This window comes from Ophidiomyces ophidiicola (genome assembly GCF_022830035.1).
Source record: "Ophidiomyces ophidiicola strain CBS 122913 chromosome Unknown scaffold_5, whole genome shotgun sequence".
In the NCBI taxonomy this organism is placed as follows: domain Eukaryota; kingdom Fungi; phylum Ascomycota; class Eurotiomycetes; order Onygenales; family Onygenaceae; genus Ophidiomyces; species Ophidiomyces ophidiicola.
The window spans coordinates 253,020-272,193 of NW_026054645.1; the positions used below are offsets into that span (position 1 = coordinate 253,020).

General features: G+C 49.2%; 7 protein-coding genes across 7 annotated transcripts; 4 read left to right on the forward strand and 3 right to left on the reverse strand.

The window, feature by feature from the left end:
• Window positions 1–1,892: 1,892 nt before the first annotated feature.
• RIM2 (Pyrimidine nucleotide transporter, mitochondrial) lies at window positions 1,893–3,106 on the forward strand (the record flags this gene model as incomplete). The annotated part of the gene is made up of 2 exons (XM_049251022.1): window positions 1,893–2,077; window positions 2,152–3,106. 2 exons carry the CDS (start codon window positions 1,893–1,895, stop codon window positions 3,104–3,106), a joined length of 1,140 nt encoding a protein of 379 aa, XP_049109872.1.
• Window positions 3,107–3,928: 822 nt separating this feature from the next.
• On the reverse strand, window positions 3,929–4,652 carry RPL21A (60S ribosomal protein L21A; the record flags this gene model as incomplete). Its single annotated transcript, XM_049251023.1, has 4 exons — window positions 3,929–4,312; window positions 4,373–4,424; window positions 4,485–4,552; window positions 4,617–4,652. The coding sequence occupies 4 exons, from the start codon at window positions 4,650–4,652 to the stop codon at window positions 3,929–3,931; spliced, it is 540 nt and encodes a 179-aa protein (XP_049109873.1).
• Window positions 4,653–4,922: 270 nt separating this feature from the next.
• Window positions 4,923–5,830, forward strand: RPS9B (ribosomal 40S subunit protein S9B; the record flags this gene model as incomplete). Its single annotated transcript, XM_049251024.1, has 6 exons — window positions 4,923–4,930; window positions 4,992–5,029; window positions 5,082–5,100; window positions 5,187–5,285; window positions 5,360–5,593; window positions 5,656–5,830. The coding sequence occupies 6 exons, from the start codon at window positions 4,923–4,925 to the stop codon at window positions 5,828–5,830; spliced, it is 573 nt and encodes a 190-aa protein (XP_049109874.1).
• Window positions 5,831–6,077: 247 nt separating this feature from the next.
• On the reverse strand, window positions 6,078–7,020 carry LOZ57_001943 (uncharacterized protein; the record flags this gene model as incomplete). The annotated part of the gene is made up of 2 exons (XM_049251025.1): window positions 6,078–6,731; window positions 6,790–7,020. 2 exons carry the CDS (start codon window positions 7,018–7,020, stop codon window positions 6,078–6,080), a joined length of 885 nt encoding a protein of 294 aa, XP_049109875.1.
• A 296-nt stretch (window positions 7,021–7,316) lies between these two features.
• Window positions 7,317–8,617, forward strand: LOZ57_001944 (uncharacterized protein; the record flags this gene model as incomplete). Its single annotated transcript, XM_049251026.1, has 2 exons — window positions 7,317–7,398; window positions 7,521–8,617. 2 exons carry the CDS (start codon window positions 7,317–7,319, stop codon window positions 8,615–8,617), a joined length of 1,179 nt encoding a protein of 392 aa, XP_049109876.1.
• A 701-nt stretch (window positions 8,618–9,318) lies between these two features.
• LOZ57_001945 (uncharacterized protein) lies at window positions 9,319–10,639 on the reverse strand (the record flags this gene model as incomplete). Its single annotated transcript, XM_049251027.1, has 3 exons — window positions 9,319–9,903; window positions 9,964–10,277; window positions 10,339–10,639. The coding sequence occupies 3 exons, from the start codon at window positions 10,637–10,639 to the stop codon at window positions 9,319–9,321; spliced, it is 1,200 nt and encodes a 399-aa protein (XP_049109877.1).
• Window positions 10,640–16,812: 6,173 nt separating this feature from the next.
• On the forward strand, window positions 16,813–17,979 carry LOZ57_001946 (uncharacterized protein; the record flags this gene model as incomplete). Its single annotated transcript, XM_049251028.1, has 4 exons — window positions 16,813–17,180; window positions 17,234–17,290; window positions 17,339–17,500; window positions 17,562–17,979. 4 exons carry the CDS (start codon window positions 16,813–16,815, stop codon window positions 17,977–17,979), a joined length of 1,005 nt encoding a protein of 334 aa, XP_049109878.1.
• Window positions 17,980–19,174: the final 1,195 nt, after the last annotated feature.

The following is a 19,174-nucleotide window of genomic DNA, read 5'->3' on the forward strand; positions in this document are numbered from 1 at the left end:
CTCGGTGGCACATATTCTGCGATACTATTATGTACTCCGTATGCATGTTTTCCTACATCGATGTGCGTTGACAAGGCATGCCATACCTTGAATGAAAAGCAAACATTTGTGATTACTCCACTGTGTTGTGAGACACGGCACTGCGAGTCAATTGGCTTGGCCATGGCCTTTTACATTTGCCGCCGTTTAGCCATGAATTTCTCCTTCTCCTCTCTTTTCTCCGTCTTTGTGTCCCCTGAGAGACGCACATCTGGTCATTCACAAAATGCAGACTCATGCGGCGTACTCCGTACTGGCATTATCCATCAAGCGGGGAGGCGTTGTAGAGAGCCGGTAGCTTTCACTAACTAGTTCAACGTGTCGATCCCACTTTAAAACTGACCCTGTGGCCAGACCTCATCGCTCGGTGCCAAGTGATGTGTGGGCTGCCCGTTGTATAGTTACAGGAACACTCTTGAACCAAGTTTCTGTTGCACGCCCCGGTATCCCGGATATGACCTTTGTATACTCCGTACGGAGTACACAGGCAGCACATTGCTCGACCCTATGTTCCCGTACGGATCGACATTCTGACGGTGGGCTTGGAGTAGCATCAAAAACAGTCCAAGTCCAAAAGCACTGTTATTTCAGCCTATGGACGGGGGGCATGGGACGTCCTCAAGTCCAGAAATCAGCCCCGCATCGAGGACGTGTTCCTTGCATGAACTGCAAAAGGAGTAATGTGCATACATACAACAAAACGGAGTACTCCGTAGACCCGTCGACAAGGCAAAGCTTCCAGGCTGCGCTTTACGATTGGTGAGCAGCAGACATGCGAGTGTTCCCATTGCGCACACCGCCCTTGAGGGGTCGGAGACTTCAGGGCGTCGCCCAGGATGTGAGGGTCAACGAGATGGGAATACGACAACCGCTCTTGGCGTGGGGCGGACGGAGTCTGCGGGAGAGTGAGCCTCATTCAGGAGCAAGCCGGCATCCGCGAAGAGAACGGCGTAATTATTATTATCAAGCGCACGGCATGTTTCAGCGCCGCCCCAGCCGGCTCTCGCGTGATGTCCATAGTCCAGATGGGGCGTACGGTGTGAGTAACCAGCCACGTCTGGAGGTACTGTAATACATAAGCCCCGCCGATCGAAACAATATTCAATGTCATGAACCCTTCCCAACTGTTGGTATTGCCCATGTCCGTCATCTGCTGTGGTTGTACGAGATTATATGTCGATCACTAACCACATCGCCCTTTTAATACTCCGTAATAATAATCTGTACGAGGTATTCTGTACGGAGTACCCTGTAGACGGTTATTTGGAATGGAGTGCGCTTGTGTGCACCTATGACACCAGGGTTTTTCTTCGATGCGGGTCCGGCAGCCCTGCCCGCCCATCCATGCTCTAAGAAGCCTCTCTCCACTTGACGCGAAAGTGTGCGGAACTTCAGAGATTTGCGCATGGCGTAGAGGGCAGAGGGCAGAGGGCAGAATGCAGAGTGCAGAGTGCAGAGTGCAGAGTGCAGAGCGCAAAGATGGCGCGCCTGGAAAGTAGCAGCAGTACGGAGTATGGTCGTTTCTCAACAACCGGGACCTGTCACCACTCTACAGCTCAAGCTAAAGAATTTCCAGGCGTAGCCCGGAACCCGGAGATTCATTTTCCCGACAAGGGCAGCAGGCCTCTTGGCGCTGTATGGAGTGCTTCTGCACCGCCGCTTGTGATTCGCCAGAAATTCTGCCGCAAAAAAGTTTTGAGCTTCTCGAACGCGTCGGAACGGCCACAGCTGCTATCATTGCCACCGCCCATCTCAGAAGTCTCTGAGCTCGAGTTTATGTTGGTTTGAAACGTGCCTGGAAGATTGCCTTATGATACCCGCCCATTCGCTCCTTCTTGATTCCCGGCGTCGTGATGGCATTTCCTGCTTCGTCTCCAGACATCTCCGGTCGAGGTGCACAGTTAAAAGACGCCAGACCAGAGTCGCGCCACAGTGTTATGATACAGTCTGGAGAAACTGACGATGTCGAAGTCGCCCCGGAAATAGAATCGCAGACCAAGCCTGCGGTAAAACCATGGGCTCATTTGTTTGCTGGAGGGTATATCGCACCTTCTTAGGCAAGCGGTGGTGTGGATGGAAGGACTTTTGCTGACATTTTATATTTTTTTATAGTGTTGGTGGCATGACTGCTGCAACCTTGACTTCTCCACTCGACGTCTTGAAGACGCGGCTTCAGTCCGATTTCTATCAGGCCCAACTTCGGTCTCTCCGCGCATCTCACCCATTGCCACAATCGCATTCCATCCTATCTCTCTCCCGTAGTGCCATGGTGCATTTTTCAGAGACTATTCAGATCCTTCGTTCGATACATGTACATGAGGGATGGCGAGCACTGTTTAAAGGTCTAGGACCGAATCTAACTGGCGTTGTACCAGCACGGGCGATTAATTTTTACGTCTATGGCAATGGAAAGCGGATATTAAACGATTATTTTGGCTACATTCCAGCAGAGACTCCAGCAAGCATCCATCTCGCAGCAGCAGCAATGGCTGGCATTGCGACCGGAACCGCAACCAACCCAATCTGGCTTGTAAAAACTAGATTACAATTAGACAAGTCGAATGCCTCCAATATCCCAGGTCGCGGGCGACAATATAAGAATAGTTGGGATTGTATTCAGCAAACAGTACGACACGAAGGCATTCGTGGGCTCTATCGTGGTTTGACGGCATCATATCTAGGCGTGACAGAAAGCGCGCTTCAATGGGTGATGTATGAGGAAATGAAACGCGTCCTTGCGCGACGTGAAGCCAAACGGCTGGCTGATCCAAACCACGTACCAAATTGGACGGATTTCGCTGAAGAGTGGGGAGGCAAGCTCACAGCGGCAGGGTCCGCTAAGTTGTTCGCCGCTACAGTTACATATCCTCACGAAGTTGTCCGGACCAGGTTGCGTCAAGCGCCCACAGTTCAGGTCACTGGTGGGAAGGCAGAAATGAAGTATACCGGGCTCATACAGTGCTTCCGGCTGGTCTGGAAGGAAGAAGGCATGGCTGGGCTGTACGGCGGCCTTACGCCGCATCTTCTCCGAGTTGTGCCTAGTGCGGCTATCATGTTTGGAATGTAAGCTGCTCTCCGTTTTTTCTCCATTCTACATCCGGAATACTCACTGACTATTTCAGGTATGAAATGATACTCCGGCTTTGTGGTACCACTGCCTAGAAATGAGCCATATGACCTGCTTAATTTCGAGCATATCCGTTCACTCCACTCAGTTAGCTTCCTACTGTTCTACCTTAAGTCTCTGTTGGTATGAAGGGAGCAATGCTTTTTGATACCACCCCCTTGGTATACAGCTTTCGCATTGCAGGACGGCGTCATAGAAGTTCCTCGGCTTTTTTTTTATTTCTTGCACATTTTTAGACACAAAAGAGTAATGGTAGGGTATTGTATACTACACGGTGATTTGTTCTATAATGGTTTTGGCTACGACTGTTCAGTATCTTTTTTTCTCGTGCTGCTGCATTGTTTGTACAACTATTTCCATGCTTTCAATAGCGATAGCTTTTTGGGTTGGTGTTGTGTGAATGGATGTTTCATATGAGAGGTAACAAGGTATAATGTTAGTTTTTTCTTGAACATGAAAAAGCGAAAATGTATTGTTTGGAGAATATTTTTCTGCATTTCACCGTCAAGGACTCGTTCATTATGATAAACATAGATCTTCCCATACGACAAGAGCATGTGAGTATCCATCTCCAAGGGCGAAAAAGTCTGGAAACCCCGTGTATCACGAAAAATGGTTGGTAAAAATATAGCCCATTTAATTTAAGTTCCAAGAGCCATCCTCCACACTTGCAAGCACCACTCTCAGTGGAAATTTAGGGTACTACTAAGGTGAGGAACAAACGCCCGATACCACATAAAACATTGAATTTTTTGCTTCCGCTTAAATGGTCGTCTCATATGGAACAGGAGTGATGGTCTCGGGGAGGTTGTTCTCAGTGCTGACTGTCCGCGAGTCCCTGGGGCCAACGGGCTGTCTCTTCAAGTGAACGTGGATACCCTCATCCTTGGCCTTGCGCTTCTTAATAGCATTCTCCTTGACACGGTTCAAGAATTCTTCTCGCGAGCGGGAGTGCATGACGTGTTCAATGCGAACATTAACGCGCTTCTCCATGTATCTGTTGCCAACGCGCTTGTAGATGATGACGCCGACGGCGGACTTGGTGACATTGTAGACCACACCGGTCTTGCCGTGGTAGACCTTGAAGGGCATACTATAAACAGACGGATCCTTAGCTGATGTTTCCCATAGATTTGGTATTTTGCGCTATCATCGAAGTGGAGAAAACTCGCTTCAGGGAACGCGGCACGAAAAATTGGACTGTACTGACCCCTTCTGCACCGCACCGTTAACTTTGATATCAACGATGTCGCCGACCCTAATTTTTCACACAGTTAGTTGCGCAATCAAATGAAAGCAAAGATCGAGCATGTTATACCGGTAGGTCTTCAGATATGTCGACAAAGCAATGACACCATGGTTCTTGAAACCTCGGGAGAAGGCGTACTATAATCGACGCATTAGCACTGCGCGGAAAAGGTCATGTTGGGCAGCTTGACGGCGGACGTACCCGAGTGCCGGATCTCAGACCGCGAGAGTGACCCATCTTATCGGTGTTGTTGGTGGAAGATGGTTGTCGACGTTAAACAGAGCGCACCGCAGCGAGAGTTCGTCGTGGTCGTCTCGACGGCTTTCGATTTTCGCTTAGTTTGGGTTGGGGTTGTGTGGGTTCAGCCCTAATTGCCCGATCAGGAAAGGCGGCGCCGCACGCTAAGCAGTGAAAGCGATTATCGTCAACTTTGGCGATTTTGCTTTGAACTTCTCGACTTCCAACGCCTCGACGACCGAATTGCGCAGCCAACGTTCAACCAGCACCATGGCTCCGTATGTTGATATCCTGTTGATCCGCCTACTGAGAGCTCAATGCTAATGAATCCCCGTTCAGGCGCTCTTATTCCAAGACCTACAAGGTCCCTCGTCGACGTAAGTTTCAGTCCTCAAGATACTGGCACACGAGGTACTAACTGCGCTGTAGCATACGAGTCGGCTCGTCTGTTAGTATTCTCCGGCCACTGAGCAGTAGCTTGTCTCTGCTTATGTCGTTTTTACAATGTCCCTAACCTATCCCTCAATCGTACAGTGACTCCGAATTGAAGATGGTCGGCGAGTATGGCTTGCGTAACAAGCGTGAGGTGTGGCGTGTCCAGCTCACCTTGTCTAAAATTCGTCGTGCTGCTCGGTATGGATGGCTTTTCTTCAGTGCTCCATGCTTTTGATTCAATTTGGTTTCTAATCGTTTAACCTGTGATATAGTGAGCTTCTCACTCTCGACGAAAAAGACCCCAAGCGCCTTTTCGAAGGTAACGCCTTGATTCGACGTCTCGTTCGTGTTGGTGTGCTCGACGAGTCCCGCATGAAGCTCGATTACGTCTTGGCTCTCAAGGTTGAGGACTTCTTGGAACGCCGCCTCCAGACTTGCGTGTACAGACTTGGTCTTGCTAAGTCTATCCATCACGCTCGTGTTCTCATCAGACAGAGACATATCCGGTACGTTCATCTAGACCAGTTTTATCACCGTTGGATCATTACTTAATTTCCGTCGGGTGTAGTGTTGGAAAGCAAATCGTCAACGTTCCATCGTTCATTGTTCGCCTCGACTCTCAGAAACACATTGATTTTGCCCTTACATCTCCATTCGGTGGTGGTCGTCCAGGCCGTGTTCGAAGAAAGAAGATGAAGGCTGCTGAGAAGGGTGACGAGGAAGAGGAAGAAGAAGAAGAGTAGATGTCTCGTTCTAGATTACGGGTGCTTTCTTTGCTCCTTCAAAAACTGAAATAATGTAAGATCACAGTGTTCAATCAGTTGTTCATGAAACTGAATAACAATACTTGTTCTGTGGTGGAGGTTTCATTTCCCTCCTTTCCGACTATGTCAAGGCATTGCCTACATAGATACAGACTTACTTGAACCATATTAAATGTGACGATGACGGCCAGCCACTACTCTCGTAAATTCATGCGGAAATTCCATGCTATGTGTCTACCAACGTCATTAATCCTTGCTCGACGCCTTTATACCATCTCCCCATATTTTCTATGCCATCACTTTCTCCCTCCTGTCTCCTTCTCTGAGCATCTCTAGCTTCGGCAACAACTTCGTTGCGCTTTCTTTCTAGGGATATGACATCTCTTTCTAATGCTTCCGCTTCCCGGTCTTTTCGCGGCAAGGTCGGTCCTATTGAGTTAAGCTGGCGCTCTAGGCTTTCAAGCTCAGCCTCACGTTCTGCCACGAGAGCAAGAGTATCTTGTAGAGGAAGATTTTGAAATTGAGATGTATTGCCTGATTCGGACGACTGCAGGGAATTTGTAGATAATAAACGTAATTCGGCGATGGCGTTTTCCAACTCGCTAATTGACGATGGCAGCTCAGCAAGCTGAATGGTTTGGAGTTGAACTTTTTTATATCTTTCGGCCAAATTTCTTCCCATCTCCTCCATTTCCTCGAGTAAGTCAAAAACTTCCTTTTTTCGTGTCTTTAAGTCTGCCTTCACAACTGCCAGCTGTGCCTCAAGTTCCACATTATCGCTATGGCCGACAACTAGCGGTGGATCTCCAACGATTGCCCGCAAAAACTTCTCTTTGGTAACTTGCTCAAGGTATGAGAACCGTAGTTTAGAAAAAAGCTCCTGGTTGCGAATTGTCAACATGCAACCAATGTACTCAGGCGGATGAATTGAGTCCCACCTTGTAATGTGTTAGATCAGCGGCTAGGGATACCGGCGTGGGGTTCTCGAACGCGTCGGTGGACACGTCTGAGGTGCGCTGCTTCGATGGCGATTGATTTGCATTGGTATTAAGAGTATCCGAGCTTGAAGCAATGGGCTCACTGATTTTAATGATGGAGAACTCCGGGTACGCGCCCTCAAGCTCTCGCAGCTCAGATGTTACTTCAGAAAGCGACGGTGACAGTGCCATTTCCAGTTCAATAGTAGATCAATAGGAAGCCCTGAGAGATTGGATGGGTATTTTAACGCGCTCAGCGCGTGTGTTTCTGAAATCTAGTGTTTTGCTCCTTGACCAAAACAGTAAATAGCTAAGTGGTTCAGATCTTATCGCTATCTCGCGTTTACCGCGGTTGAACAAAACGTATGTTAGTCATCACGCGTTTCGCAACCTGGAAGACTGGACTTCAAGAGTATATCTTTATCTTTCGTTTTGGAGGAGACCTTATAATCTAGGTCTATTGGATTGACAAAGTCTTTATAGCTCCAATGCCTCCGCTTCAAAAAGCCGCGGAAATCTCCGACAGATCCAATGATGATTACATTGCTCAATTATTGACCCAAGATGCTCGTGAGCACTCTCTGCGATACTCTGCATTAGGCACCTATGGAATCTTAAATAAGAGGCAAGACATTTTTATTGTCTTATATTCGAATTACTTTCTAACCTGAGGTTTTTTAATAGGCCAACAGGCTCTGCCCCTAAGCCCAACACACGATTCTTACAGCATATTCTAAGGGAAACAGATACACATAATGCGAACCTAAAGCGAAAAGAGGAGTATGAAGCCAGAGAAAAGCACAGAAAACTTCAAAGAGAGCGGAAGTTTTCTAGGGAGAGTAAACATGATACGCGAGAGAGGGAGTCTAAGAGAAGAAGAGTTGAGTCATCTGAAGATAAGGAACGAGACCGCAGGAAAAGGCGTTCAAATCGTTCTAGGGACTATAGTTCCGAACGTGAGGAGTCTGCGTCGACAAGTATAAATCACTCTACAGAAAGAAACAGGAAGCATAACTCAGATCCAAGGCTGCGACAAGAGTCCCACAGGCACCGTCATCATCGCAGGCATGAGTACGACGATAAATACGAGAGGTATGACAAAAGAGGCAAATCCAAGCACTCTTCAGATAGCCGTCGATCGTACGAGCACAAGTCCTCAAGTAAAAGACGTTCTGATCGTCAAAATCACGATAACAAAACGGTCAAGAAAGACGCACCCAAGTCTGCAAACTCACTAGATCGACAAATAGCTCATGATTCGGATGATAGCGACGTGCATACAACTCGATCTATCGATTCTGATCCGTTAAGCAGTTTGATAGGACCCCAACCCCCTTCGAAGGCGGACGCACGGGATCCGCCAACCATCCCGCGTGGTCGTGGCGCCTACAAGGTTAACACAAGTAACATAGATTCCCACTTTGCAGAAGAGTATGATCCGAGTACAGATATCTTGCCCGGCGAAGACAACCTAAACTCTGGAAAAAATTCCCGCCGTCCCGTCGCAGGCTTGGCAACTGAAGATGACGATTGGGATATGGCTTTGGAAGCTCTCAGGGACCGAGTGGCGTGGAAGCAGAGAGGCGCCGAACGTTTGCGAGAGGCAGGGTTTGGAGATAACGTCGTTGAAAGGTGGGAAAATACGAAGGCCTTCGCTGGGTTGGATAACTGTGGGGGTGATGGCGATATGGCTGATGTTAAATGGGCAAAGAAGGGTGAGGGTAGGGAGTGGGATCGGGGTAAGGTTGTTGATGAAGGTGGAGATATCAGTATTAAACCCATGTGGTGAAGTAGCTGTCATTACTGTTACCACACAATATGTTTAAGCTACATTGGATACAACAATAAGATTTCTTTTTACCACTGATTCCATTTTCAAACATAAAAAAGGGCTATAGGGGGCTTGCAGCTGAAGAAGGCGCTAACAGGGAATGGAGATAGGTACTACTATCAAAGAAGTATAAATGCATGTGAAGCAGTGAGTGAGTTACGCTTGAAAGTGCAGTAACATATCGCAAAAGGAGAATTTTCCTAATGAAAAAGCTTGATTATAGAACTTAAATAAAAGTGTTGGAAGAGATAGTGCTGGAATGATTTCCAAAGATGCCATTCTGCTTTTGGGGATGGCAAACAATTGTATATTGCCCATCATATCATATCTTGAAGACAGAATGAATAGCACCAATTTCTTGAAAAATTTGATAAGAGTCGAATTGAAAATCTAGGAAAAAATAGAATTTGGAAATTGTCATCAAGCTGTCCCGGTGTCTGCTCCAGCTCTTTCAGATTCATAGCCTATAGCGGCCAGGTGTGACTGTGGTCGGATAACGGACCAACCTCTTCGGGCAAAGAAATAGTAGTTGAAAGACAGGACGCGTAAGGGCATTTACGGCGGATGTTGTCTCCACAATCACGGCTAGCCACTAATTGTTTCAGTTTCGATCGCGGTGTCCAATAGGAGATGTAAAAAAGATTGTGTATGGACTCTTCTTAACACGGGCTCTTTTCGATTTTCCGGCGCCAAAATCGTGTGGTGTCAGGATCGAGAGGAATATGTGCCGATTCCATCGCAGTTAAAAGGCGAGCAAACCCACCAACGGGCTGGAGGCCAGATAACATGGAAAAGGCAGAAAGAGAAAATAGAGAATCTGAAGCCGATTTGCCGCATTGGTCAAGCCCCAGGAATTCTACCAAAGCCTGTGGCCCAATTTTTCCAGCAAATTCGACCAAAGAGCCCAAAAACCTGATCCAATGAGTCATCGTATCTGGGTCTAAAGTGCCAGGAAGGTAACGAAACTCCACAGTTGGGGGTTTTCGCTTGGGAATCCTTTTACAATTACCGCCGATATTGGTAACGGGTGTTGGGTGCACGGAGTCAAGCAGAGGGGTGAAGTTGTATTTGAAAAACGCAACTTCGCTTGGGGTAGTGAAGGTGAAGCCGTCGGGATTCATCGCATCAATAATGGCCTCGATATCAGTGCAATTATTCAGTAAGTGCAGGGCTAAGTCAGGTCTTGTTGAGCGTGCTGGAAGATGTTTGAAGAAGGGGCTGCTGGCAGATGATATGCAGCGAACCTAGCCATGCATGAGCTCGAGATTTCAATGTATGAAATGATGAGAAAAGATAAGACGTACCACCTTCTCAGGCCTTGACTGCATCGTGGTTGCACTCTCAAAAAGCTTATCAATTTCTATCTCATATACCAGTAATATCATGGCAAGACTGCGGACTGTATGGAACGGAAAAGCAGCATCCGCGTCAGTTCCATTTCCAATATGTATATGAACACTGGTGCTGCTGTTTTGTTCACAGTACATCTGAAGCTCTCTCCAGGGAATAGGATTATATCGGAATGTCTGTAAAGTGAAAACGCGCTGCAGATCTCGTTCCCAGAAAATGGAAGACATGCGATAAGGAGGTGATATCACCTCGAGGGATTGTGATTCATCTATCGATTTATCAGTTTATCTTGTCAAAAGCAACAAATTTAGATGCAAAATATTGCTTACAGCCTTCGAACCACTCCGGATGATTTGGCACAGCGACGTCATCTGTGGTTAAATTCCAACACGAATAGTCAAGCCCATCTTCGCAGTCTGGATCATAATCTTCGTCCTCTACTCTAATTTCGGCACCGCCTCCTTCAGGTCCATTCAGCGGAGTTCGTCGAAGGCGAGTCCCTAGAAGACTTGCAAGACTGAAATGGGTGAACCGGTTGAACCGGTTGTTTTTCAACGCAGAAAATAACTCCACTTCCAAGCCAAACGTAAGTGTCGAACCATTGTCTTTCTGGGCCGGCTCTTGTGTCATTCTTAAAAAATGGGAGCGTAGCAATGATTCAGCTACGCACAATCCAAGGGAAGGCTAAGTCTGTAGAATGTTTGCTCGAGTTCAACGCCAACCGACTCTGTCGCGTCTCGGGAGAATCAAGACGGGGGAGAGCAAGGGTAAAAAAGGCGTTCTGTAGCCAGTTCAGTCGGCTTCGGTGGATAATCTAAGATTTCAAAAGAAGGTACCACAGGGTAACAAAGACCAGGGAATCTGGGTACGGTTGTTATGCAGTCTCTCGTGCAGCGAAGAGGAAAAGCAACTGGCCGGATTGGGGTTCTCTTCCCTGTTCCAGACCCGATTTTCCGGAGGATACTCTGCCAGAATACAGCGTCTGTTCCACAACGACGGGTATTGATTCGAATTATCACAGTGTAAAAGGGTAGTAAATTATGTATTGAACAAGGGCTGAGCAAGAAGAAAACATCACAATGATTTACGGAGTAGGTCAGGTGCCAAGCTGAAGGATGGTGACCAAAAACAGATTTGAAAATTTCCGCAATGAGATCTCTGCAGGCTGGAACGGGAATTTGCAGGGCCTAGCCAGCCATGATCAAACCACCTGTACAGGTAGTCCAAGGTCAAGTCAGAGTGGTGTTTTGATCGGAGAGTGGTTCAAAGGCCGGAACGCATCGAAAGGCAGCCGAGTAAAAGCGGGAATTGAAAGAAAGGACGAAAAATAGGCGCAAACGCGGTAATTGAATTTCAAATGGGATACAGATACAGTTCGCGATCTTGAAAATAATCGATGTTTAAAAAGGTCGCACAAGGCGTGACGAGGCGCAAGCCGACGGTTCAATGCTGGAAGACCCCGAACGGGGGGAATTTGTGACTGATCAGATCGACACAACCTAGCAAACGTTGGATAACCTAGCAGCGAGAACCAAGCACACCAGCGTCTGAAACCCGACGGGAGCACAGCACAGACGAGTATTTTGGACGGAGAGAAAGGGTTATGCGAGCGATAATTTGGGGAAATCGCCCATGACAGCTAATAATTCGGGAACAAAGACCAGGTCTGGCGGGCGGGCGCCCGCTTTGGCTTTCGCGGCGGCGAGGGTGGAGACGAGTCTAGACGGTGGCTGGCCTCTGTCTGGTGCCATTATTAGACGAAGCCAAGTGAGTTAGTGCTATCGGCTTCGAGCCTCCTGCAGGCTGAGTGCGAAAACCGGGCTTGACCGTCAGACAACTGCACGAATTGGCGCCAGAGCGGCGTGCCAGCCGATCCTTGCAGGCGAGGCCATTCCATCGTTGCGCATCCCCGTTCCCTAGCGGGCGGTGGTCTCGGAACCTGGCATACTGCGCTGACGCACGGCGTCGTGGACGGGAAGGATCGCCGGCCAGTCGTCTTCGTCGCTAGGAGGGCTGGGGGTGCCAACTTCTGGCGAGGTGCATTCTGGCTGTGGCCGTTGTCGACGTTGAAACGACTTGAGTGGACGAACTGCGTTTTCCCGATCAGGCAAAGTAACGTGAGTCCCCGGCTGAACAGTCCCCGTGTACGGTAACTACCTGCCCTGTACAGGCTGTACACCACACCCAGCCTTACATATGCGGCCCAACAAACCCGTCATGCTGTCTCAGCCCGTGTGAAGACCATCCGCCTTCTCTTGCTCGCTGTTATCTGGCTAGGCCCTAGCTGCTCGCTGCTGTGTAACCTGCATGTGTGTGTTTTTTCATTATGCCCGAGCAATCTGCATATCTCTACCCCTCCCCACTCGAGGGTTACCGCCATCTGCCTCCGCTCTCCAAGTCAGTAGTGCACACACCACACCCCCAAAACAGGCATTGGATGACGCTTCTCTTACAACGGCCCATGCAGTGAGAAAGCAGAGGATGGAAAATCTCTAAAAAATCCGGACACCGGCATCCGGAGTGCCGCCTACCACGCCTTTCAAGAGCCTCTGTCCAATGGGAGAGAGGGTGGCTTTGACATTCATATCTATCACTTCCAGGTCTGTCGGGGCTCATGTCACTACCGCTTTCTATCCCGTGCTTTGTTCTCTCTCATGTGGCCCTTCTGTTTTAAATTCGACGGGCTAATTTGGGAACAGAATAACCCTGATCAAGCTCGGTTTGCGAGAGCCCTTTGGGAGCGGATAAGGCGCGAGTGTAATGCTCCCCTCAATATGCATTTCGTGATAATATGATACCGAGATCTACATACATTCTATTACATCCCTCACCCCTTGCTTTTACATGCCCAACTCGGCTGGCTGATACTGGTAGAACCACCCGGTCGACTAATTACTGATCCCAGTCCCCGAGCTTCGTATCTATGATCTTTTTGACCGGCCTATCGGCCCGCATCCAGTAGGAATGTTCGAAGTGAACATCTTTACACCCGCACAATTCGGTGCATTTGTTCCCTGGCTGGTGGTCAACCGAGGCCCGCTGAGCGTCTTGGTACATCCAAACACCACAGACGGCCAAGAAGAGAGGAATCATACGCAGCGGGCGATATGGATGGGTGAAAAAATTCCTCTGGACCTTCAAGTGTTTAGAACCTGAAATCTGGGTGACGTGAAGGTAGTTAGCACCTTTCAACGCCTGCTTCATACTCGCTTAATTCTGACCATTATCGTCCCAACAATCATGGCTCCTGTGGCACGGATTAATCCGGTATTCATGCAGGTTGGATTGACAAGGCGCTGTATTATAGGATCAGCATACATACATATGCTAGCACTTATATCCATAGATGCCGACTCTTCTGTCTTCAGTTAGAAGATGATTCAACTTTTACCCCAGCCCTTGCTGCTGTGGGCTCAGCCTCGAATTGTTCCGATATCTGTCGCGCTACAGTGCAGGGGCCAAAGCTGTGAGGCGGTGGTTACGGTGTGTCAATGGATCGAGATTGAGCGGGGTAGTTGTTGACTCATAGTGCTTTGAACGAGGATCATGGTGACACGGACCTTTGGCATATCTTTGCTGCTGATGGGTTGTGACAATTTCTATTCCTCAGAATGCTGTGCCTGTTCTGTCTGAAGGTCTTCGCGATGAAGGCAGACCTTCATTAATTAACCCGAACAAGGTCACAGCAGCAAAATTGCAATTTGAAAGCCGCATGCATACACATTTGAAATGTTCAGAGCTGTAACAGAACCCTCCGTAAGTTTGGTCTCATTAGAGGCCGCTTCTTTAAGACTTCGACAGGGTTTCTAGACTGCCACGCAAACGCCCAGGGAGGGTTGGCACGGCTAGGATTAAACAAAGCCGCTCCAAGCGCTCTGATTTTTGAGTTTTGCTACTCTCCAGCCCAGAGAGGCCACAGCACATCTTTGCCGCGAATAGTGCGACGGAAAACCGTTGCTTTCGCAATTTGTCTAGGGGCAACACTCTTGTCACTCCTCGGAGTAGAATCTGCGGAGTTGGCAGCTACCTTGCAACGGCCGTGTTGGGATTCCAACTTTTCTGTAGCCTTTCCGTGCTTCCGCTCTCATCGCCCATCGTGGGCACTCCGCCCGGCCCACACCAACGCACAGAGGAGGAACCTCATGCACAGAATTTCCGCCTGCATGGGACTGCAGCGTGTTGGGATCCAGTGGCATGCCCTCCTTCTCTCTCGTGTGCCGACGTTGCATCGTGGTTTGTCTGACTGAACATGTCAGTTCCCTGCGGAGCCAGCCCCACGACGCAATCTTGGGCAATTGGGCGTGTGATAGGCAAAACCGCAGCTGGAATTGCCCGGATGCACCTCAGCACTGGCACCTTGATGCGCGGAGCCGTCCGAAAGAAACTCTCCCACAGGCCGCGTCGGCTTGTTGTGCTGTTGGGCTGTGCTTCTGCCCAACTCCCCCATGCCAGTAGCCTAATCCAGGCGCTTTTCTGAAAGCACAGCTACGGCTTCAATCGGCGCTGCATGCGCATGCACAGCCTCGACCGGTAGAATCATGAATGCGCTCCCCTGACGCTCGTTGCTCCTGAATCCAGAAAAGGGAAACCAAATCGCTGTGCACTCATTATGCGTTGTTCCTTTTACTGCAGTCCCTAGCGTTCACCTTTTCTTACCGAGGATGCAAGAGGGTGGACTCTGTACCCAATACACAAAAGAAATTCCAAATCCTCGTAACCTCTCTGCTATGCTGGTATTTTCTCCAACCCATCTACTCCGTGCGTTTCTCAATTACCCAGCGTTCTGGTTCAGAGCCGAGTAGCGGCTTCCTGCACCCTTTATTTCTCTAATGCCGTGCCGAAGGTTCATTTACGAGTCAGCTTGTTTGAGAATGTTGAAAGCTCTCTGACCCGTATTGGCGGTGGGTTCACATTTCTCTGCTATAATTGGCCGGTGAATGATCTCGTTGTGGTGAAAGAATATCACGGATCCCACCATGTCCGGATTCCGGAAGAGGTTGGCTCTTGAAAAGTTGAAACCCCAAGATTATTGCCTTTTGGAGAGTTATTGTGGAGATCGGGCTCCCAAGGCAAACCAAAATTCACAGCGCCATGCGACTAAGCTGTCTCGGCGGGATGAGAAGATCGTATTTGCTTGAGAAAGTTCTTATTGCCCGCTTCGAGAACTCACGGGTGAGTCATACATGAGGGCAGCTATTGTTTTAAATATGTGCCTCCACGAAAGCGCATCACCAGTGAGGCTGAACTTCACTCCTAGTGTGGGGTCACTTTTTTCTCTTCTCTATCAATCTACTACTACTACTCCACACTCCGTAGACTGCGTCGACTAGCAGGAAGTGTCTCCTGCTGTGTTTTGGAGGCACTGATACGATGCAATAACTCCAAAGTGGCAATGCGTGTTAGAAACAAACACTCGCTGCTTTTGATACCCAAAAATCCCCCCATGGCTTCTCCAAAGATACTCCAGGACGACTGATCTGGATGGCCTGGGTGACTATAGACGCTGCGCAGGTCGCCGGGCCTATCTGTTCCGAGGGGCCGAATCACATGCTTGCCCGCAAAGTTGGCTGTTCCCCCGCAATGGTCTGGGTTCGCTCTGACTTGGTCAGTCGTGCTGGCCGTGCAGACTGAGACATCGCCTGGCACACCGACGCTCACGGCTGTTTGCTATTGTTCCAGTTGAGAGCATCTGTTGGGCCACGGACCGGACTGGCAGCCATTATTATTCTCAGGGACAGTCAAGATCAAGTGCGTTGACGCTTGTAGATCTCGGCAGCTTTGCCCGCAAAGAGGGACAGAACATAGGTGTCCTTGAGCGATGCGACATCGACCCTGTGAAAGAGGTGGCTCGTGCATGTGACCCTAGAGCTTGATGTTTATTACGCCACGAGGTCATGAATATATCGGGACGCCTAGAGTATTCCGTGGTCAGCCATCGCTTCAAAGCCCCCAGGCTGCAAGACAGCCGATACACTGCGAAGGGGGCATCTCTTTGAGAAACGTGTGGCGGAGGCGCTGAATCTAATAGGCTTGAAAGTGGCCAGGGTTCAGCCGATCTCTGGCTTAAATAGTCAACTATTATAGATCCGCCCTAACATTGTTTTGCAATGTTCCGTTTGGAGTACTCCGTACGGAGTACACACACTGTCATCGAGGTTTCCTTCATCAAAGCCTTGTTTTCTGCCAGCTTTCAGATAGGCTCTCTGCTGCGGTATTCAACCGTCCTGGTGAGCTTGAACGCATACTCATACACATGTCTGCACGCGCTAGAGGTGAGTATTGTTAGGGTGCTTGTGAGCTACTTTTCTGCTATGAATGACTCTTCCACGCTGTCAGCTGGGCGTTGTCCAGGTCAGCTTCTCAAGGTTGACATCGGATGATTTGCATTATCAATTCTTGTTGAGAAGGAGCGACTGATTTGTTCACGAATTCTTGTTCTTCTTATCATAACTGTATCTGGAATTTTGAATGGAACATATATCTCGACAAGTATTGGCATTTGGCATCGTGATTTACTTGGTACAGGATCAAAACACAGCGGCTAATTACAAGCTTAGGCTTTGAATAATTGGTGTGATATCATCAAGCAGCACCAGGCAAACGGCTGGCTGCCTTAAAGGGACCTATGGCGACTAAGGTGCATCAGGGCCTTGTCCAAATCCGATTTGCCTTGTTCCTAGTCGCCGCATTTCTACTTGTTGAAATCGTGCATGCCTTACCATCTGTTGCGGATACATTGCCTGAATATGTGTTGAAATATGGTAAACCTGACATTCATATATCTGCTTCCTTTTGAACTCAGAATGCAGTTGGTCGACGATCAAAAGCTGATAAGTCGCGATCTAGCCCCTTTGATTTGGATACACAGCGAAGACTCTTACAAGCCGTCCGATATTGGTGCCCAAATCGCGAATACGATACCGCAGGTGAACTTCCAGGCGATACCGGGGATTTCGTTGCCACTGACACTCAATGACTTGGATGCACTGAATTCGAAAGGGAGCACCGACGTTTTTCTGACTTCAAAGGAAGGGATTCGTGCTCTTCCTCCTTGGTTTAAAGGCGTCCGGCCGAATCGGGATGGCAAAACTGAAGGGGCAATATCTTGTGCAATTGTCGTGACGGAGCGGGAGGCCGGGATATTGGATGCTTTCTACTTCTATTTCTATGCGTCAGTGACCGACACATAATGATATTTTGTCTTCCTAACATTTTTGTTGGCAGCTATAACCGGGGAAACACTGTCTTTGGCGTCGAATTTGGAAACCATGTGGGTGACTGGTATGTTTCTTGCCCATTTCAAGTTTGTTTAAATCTAATAAACGCCAGGGAACATAACATGATCCGTTTTAAAGATGGTAAACCACAAGGAATATGGTATAGCCAACACGCAAGCGGTCAGGCATTCACTTGGAATGCTGTTAGTAAACGGAGCGAACGGCCTATCGGGTTTAGTGCGAATGGTTCTCACGCCGTATATGCGACGGAAGGGTACGTGTACCTAGCTCTGGCTTCTGGTGCCTCTAGAGTCCCCGCTGAACTGATACCGTAGCTCCCATGACCACACCATTCCGGGAACTAACATACCAATTGGCATCCTCATCGACGAATGCGATGAAGGTAATCTCTGGGATCCAACACTGAGCGCATTCACGTACATGTACGATCGCGCTACTCAGAAATTCAAGGCGTTTGACACAGTGACTCCGGTTAATTGGCTGAATTTCGACGGCCTGTGGGGCGACAAGCAGCTTCCGGATAGTACAGAAGGTCAAATAAATCTCTTCGGCCAGCGGAAATACACCTCAGGGCCCAATGGACCGAAATTCAAGGGTCTCGACCGGAACGACATCTGCCCGCCGCACGTTAAGCTTTGCCGTCTCCGCGAGAAGCTTATCCCGGAGGAAGATGAGGAACGTGAACTCCGACGTATCTTCCAGATACCAGATGAAGCCGCTTTGGGAGCGTAGGTTGGGCCATATTATTCTCTCTTTGGGCATAGATCTGTTGGCTCTATGTCGGGGCTCGGGCCCATAGGTTGGCACGGTAGATAGCTCAGCGGTAATAGAAAGTGTCGGATATAATGGATTGGGGTGCCAGTGCATTTCCCTCAAAACTCTCAAGCCCGCGCGCGCATGTTGTATGAATTTTGATATCCAACCACCGTGTAAGAAAGCGTAATGTAAAATGAGTGGACGGTATGAAACACGCTCGAAATGACGAGCGTGGGCTTGGCGGCTCAGAGAGGCTAGCGGCCCCCAAATGCAGCCAATGGACGCGCCGTTCAGCCGTCTCACACGCCAGGCCAAGGCGGGGGCAGCGAATCAAAGCGCGGCGAAAGGGGCGTTCTGGTATTACCGATGCGATCGGTCGGAGAATAAGCGCAATCTTACGCTTATCGGGTTACCCCTGAAGAGCGCGACGCCGCCCCTGGCGAGCAGCCATGCCGACGAGCATGCGACTCGTGTCTGCCGCCGTTGTGCTGATTATTTATTATTATTATCATCTTCATTGCGCGTCCAGAGCTCACAAGCGCTCCAAGATCGCCGTAGCTCACTAGTTATGCCAATAATATCCATAGTTGCTCCTGGCGAACCACAACGGGTGCTAAATTAGGTTCTGGGAGGATGAGCAGCTTCAGCCGTATTGCGAGTAGGGACCCTGTATAATTTTGCCCAGAGGCCTCTGCGCCCTCTCTCCTGAGGGACGACGACGACTGCCAGCCCCAGCCTCTTGTGAGCGGGAACCTGAGAGCCGCGACAACGCCAGGCACTGCTGCGCACTGGCAGGACTCCAGAGACCAGTTGCAGGCGTGGAGGCGGTAGTTAACTTTGTCCCTTTGCTGCTCACGCTTGAGAACGAACTAATTAATGCTCGACACCTCGGGTTCCTTGCTTGCGACCCTGTCCTCTGTCTCTTCTCCCATCCTTTCTTTTCCGCGGTTTTGCTTGCCGGGCTAAAGTTTGTTTCGCCGCCAGAACATTATTCATTTCAGTTGTCGTTTCCCCCCTGGCCGGCTGCTTTTCTTCGCCCTGTGTCTCGACTGCTCGGCTGCAGCAAATCCAGCAGCTTCCCCGTTGACGTGGAGTGGATTGGTCACATTATTACTCTGTACTGCCAATCTGCGCTCGATTCGCCGTTGTGACTTCAGATTTGATCCTCCCC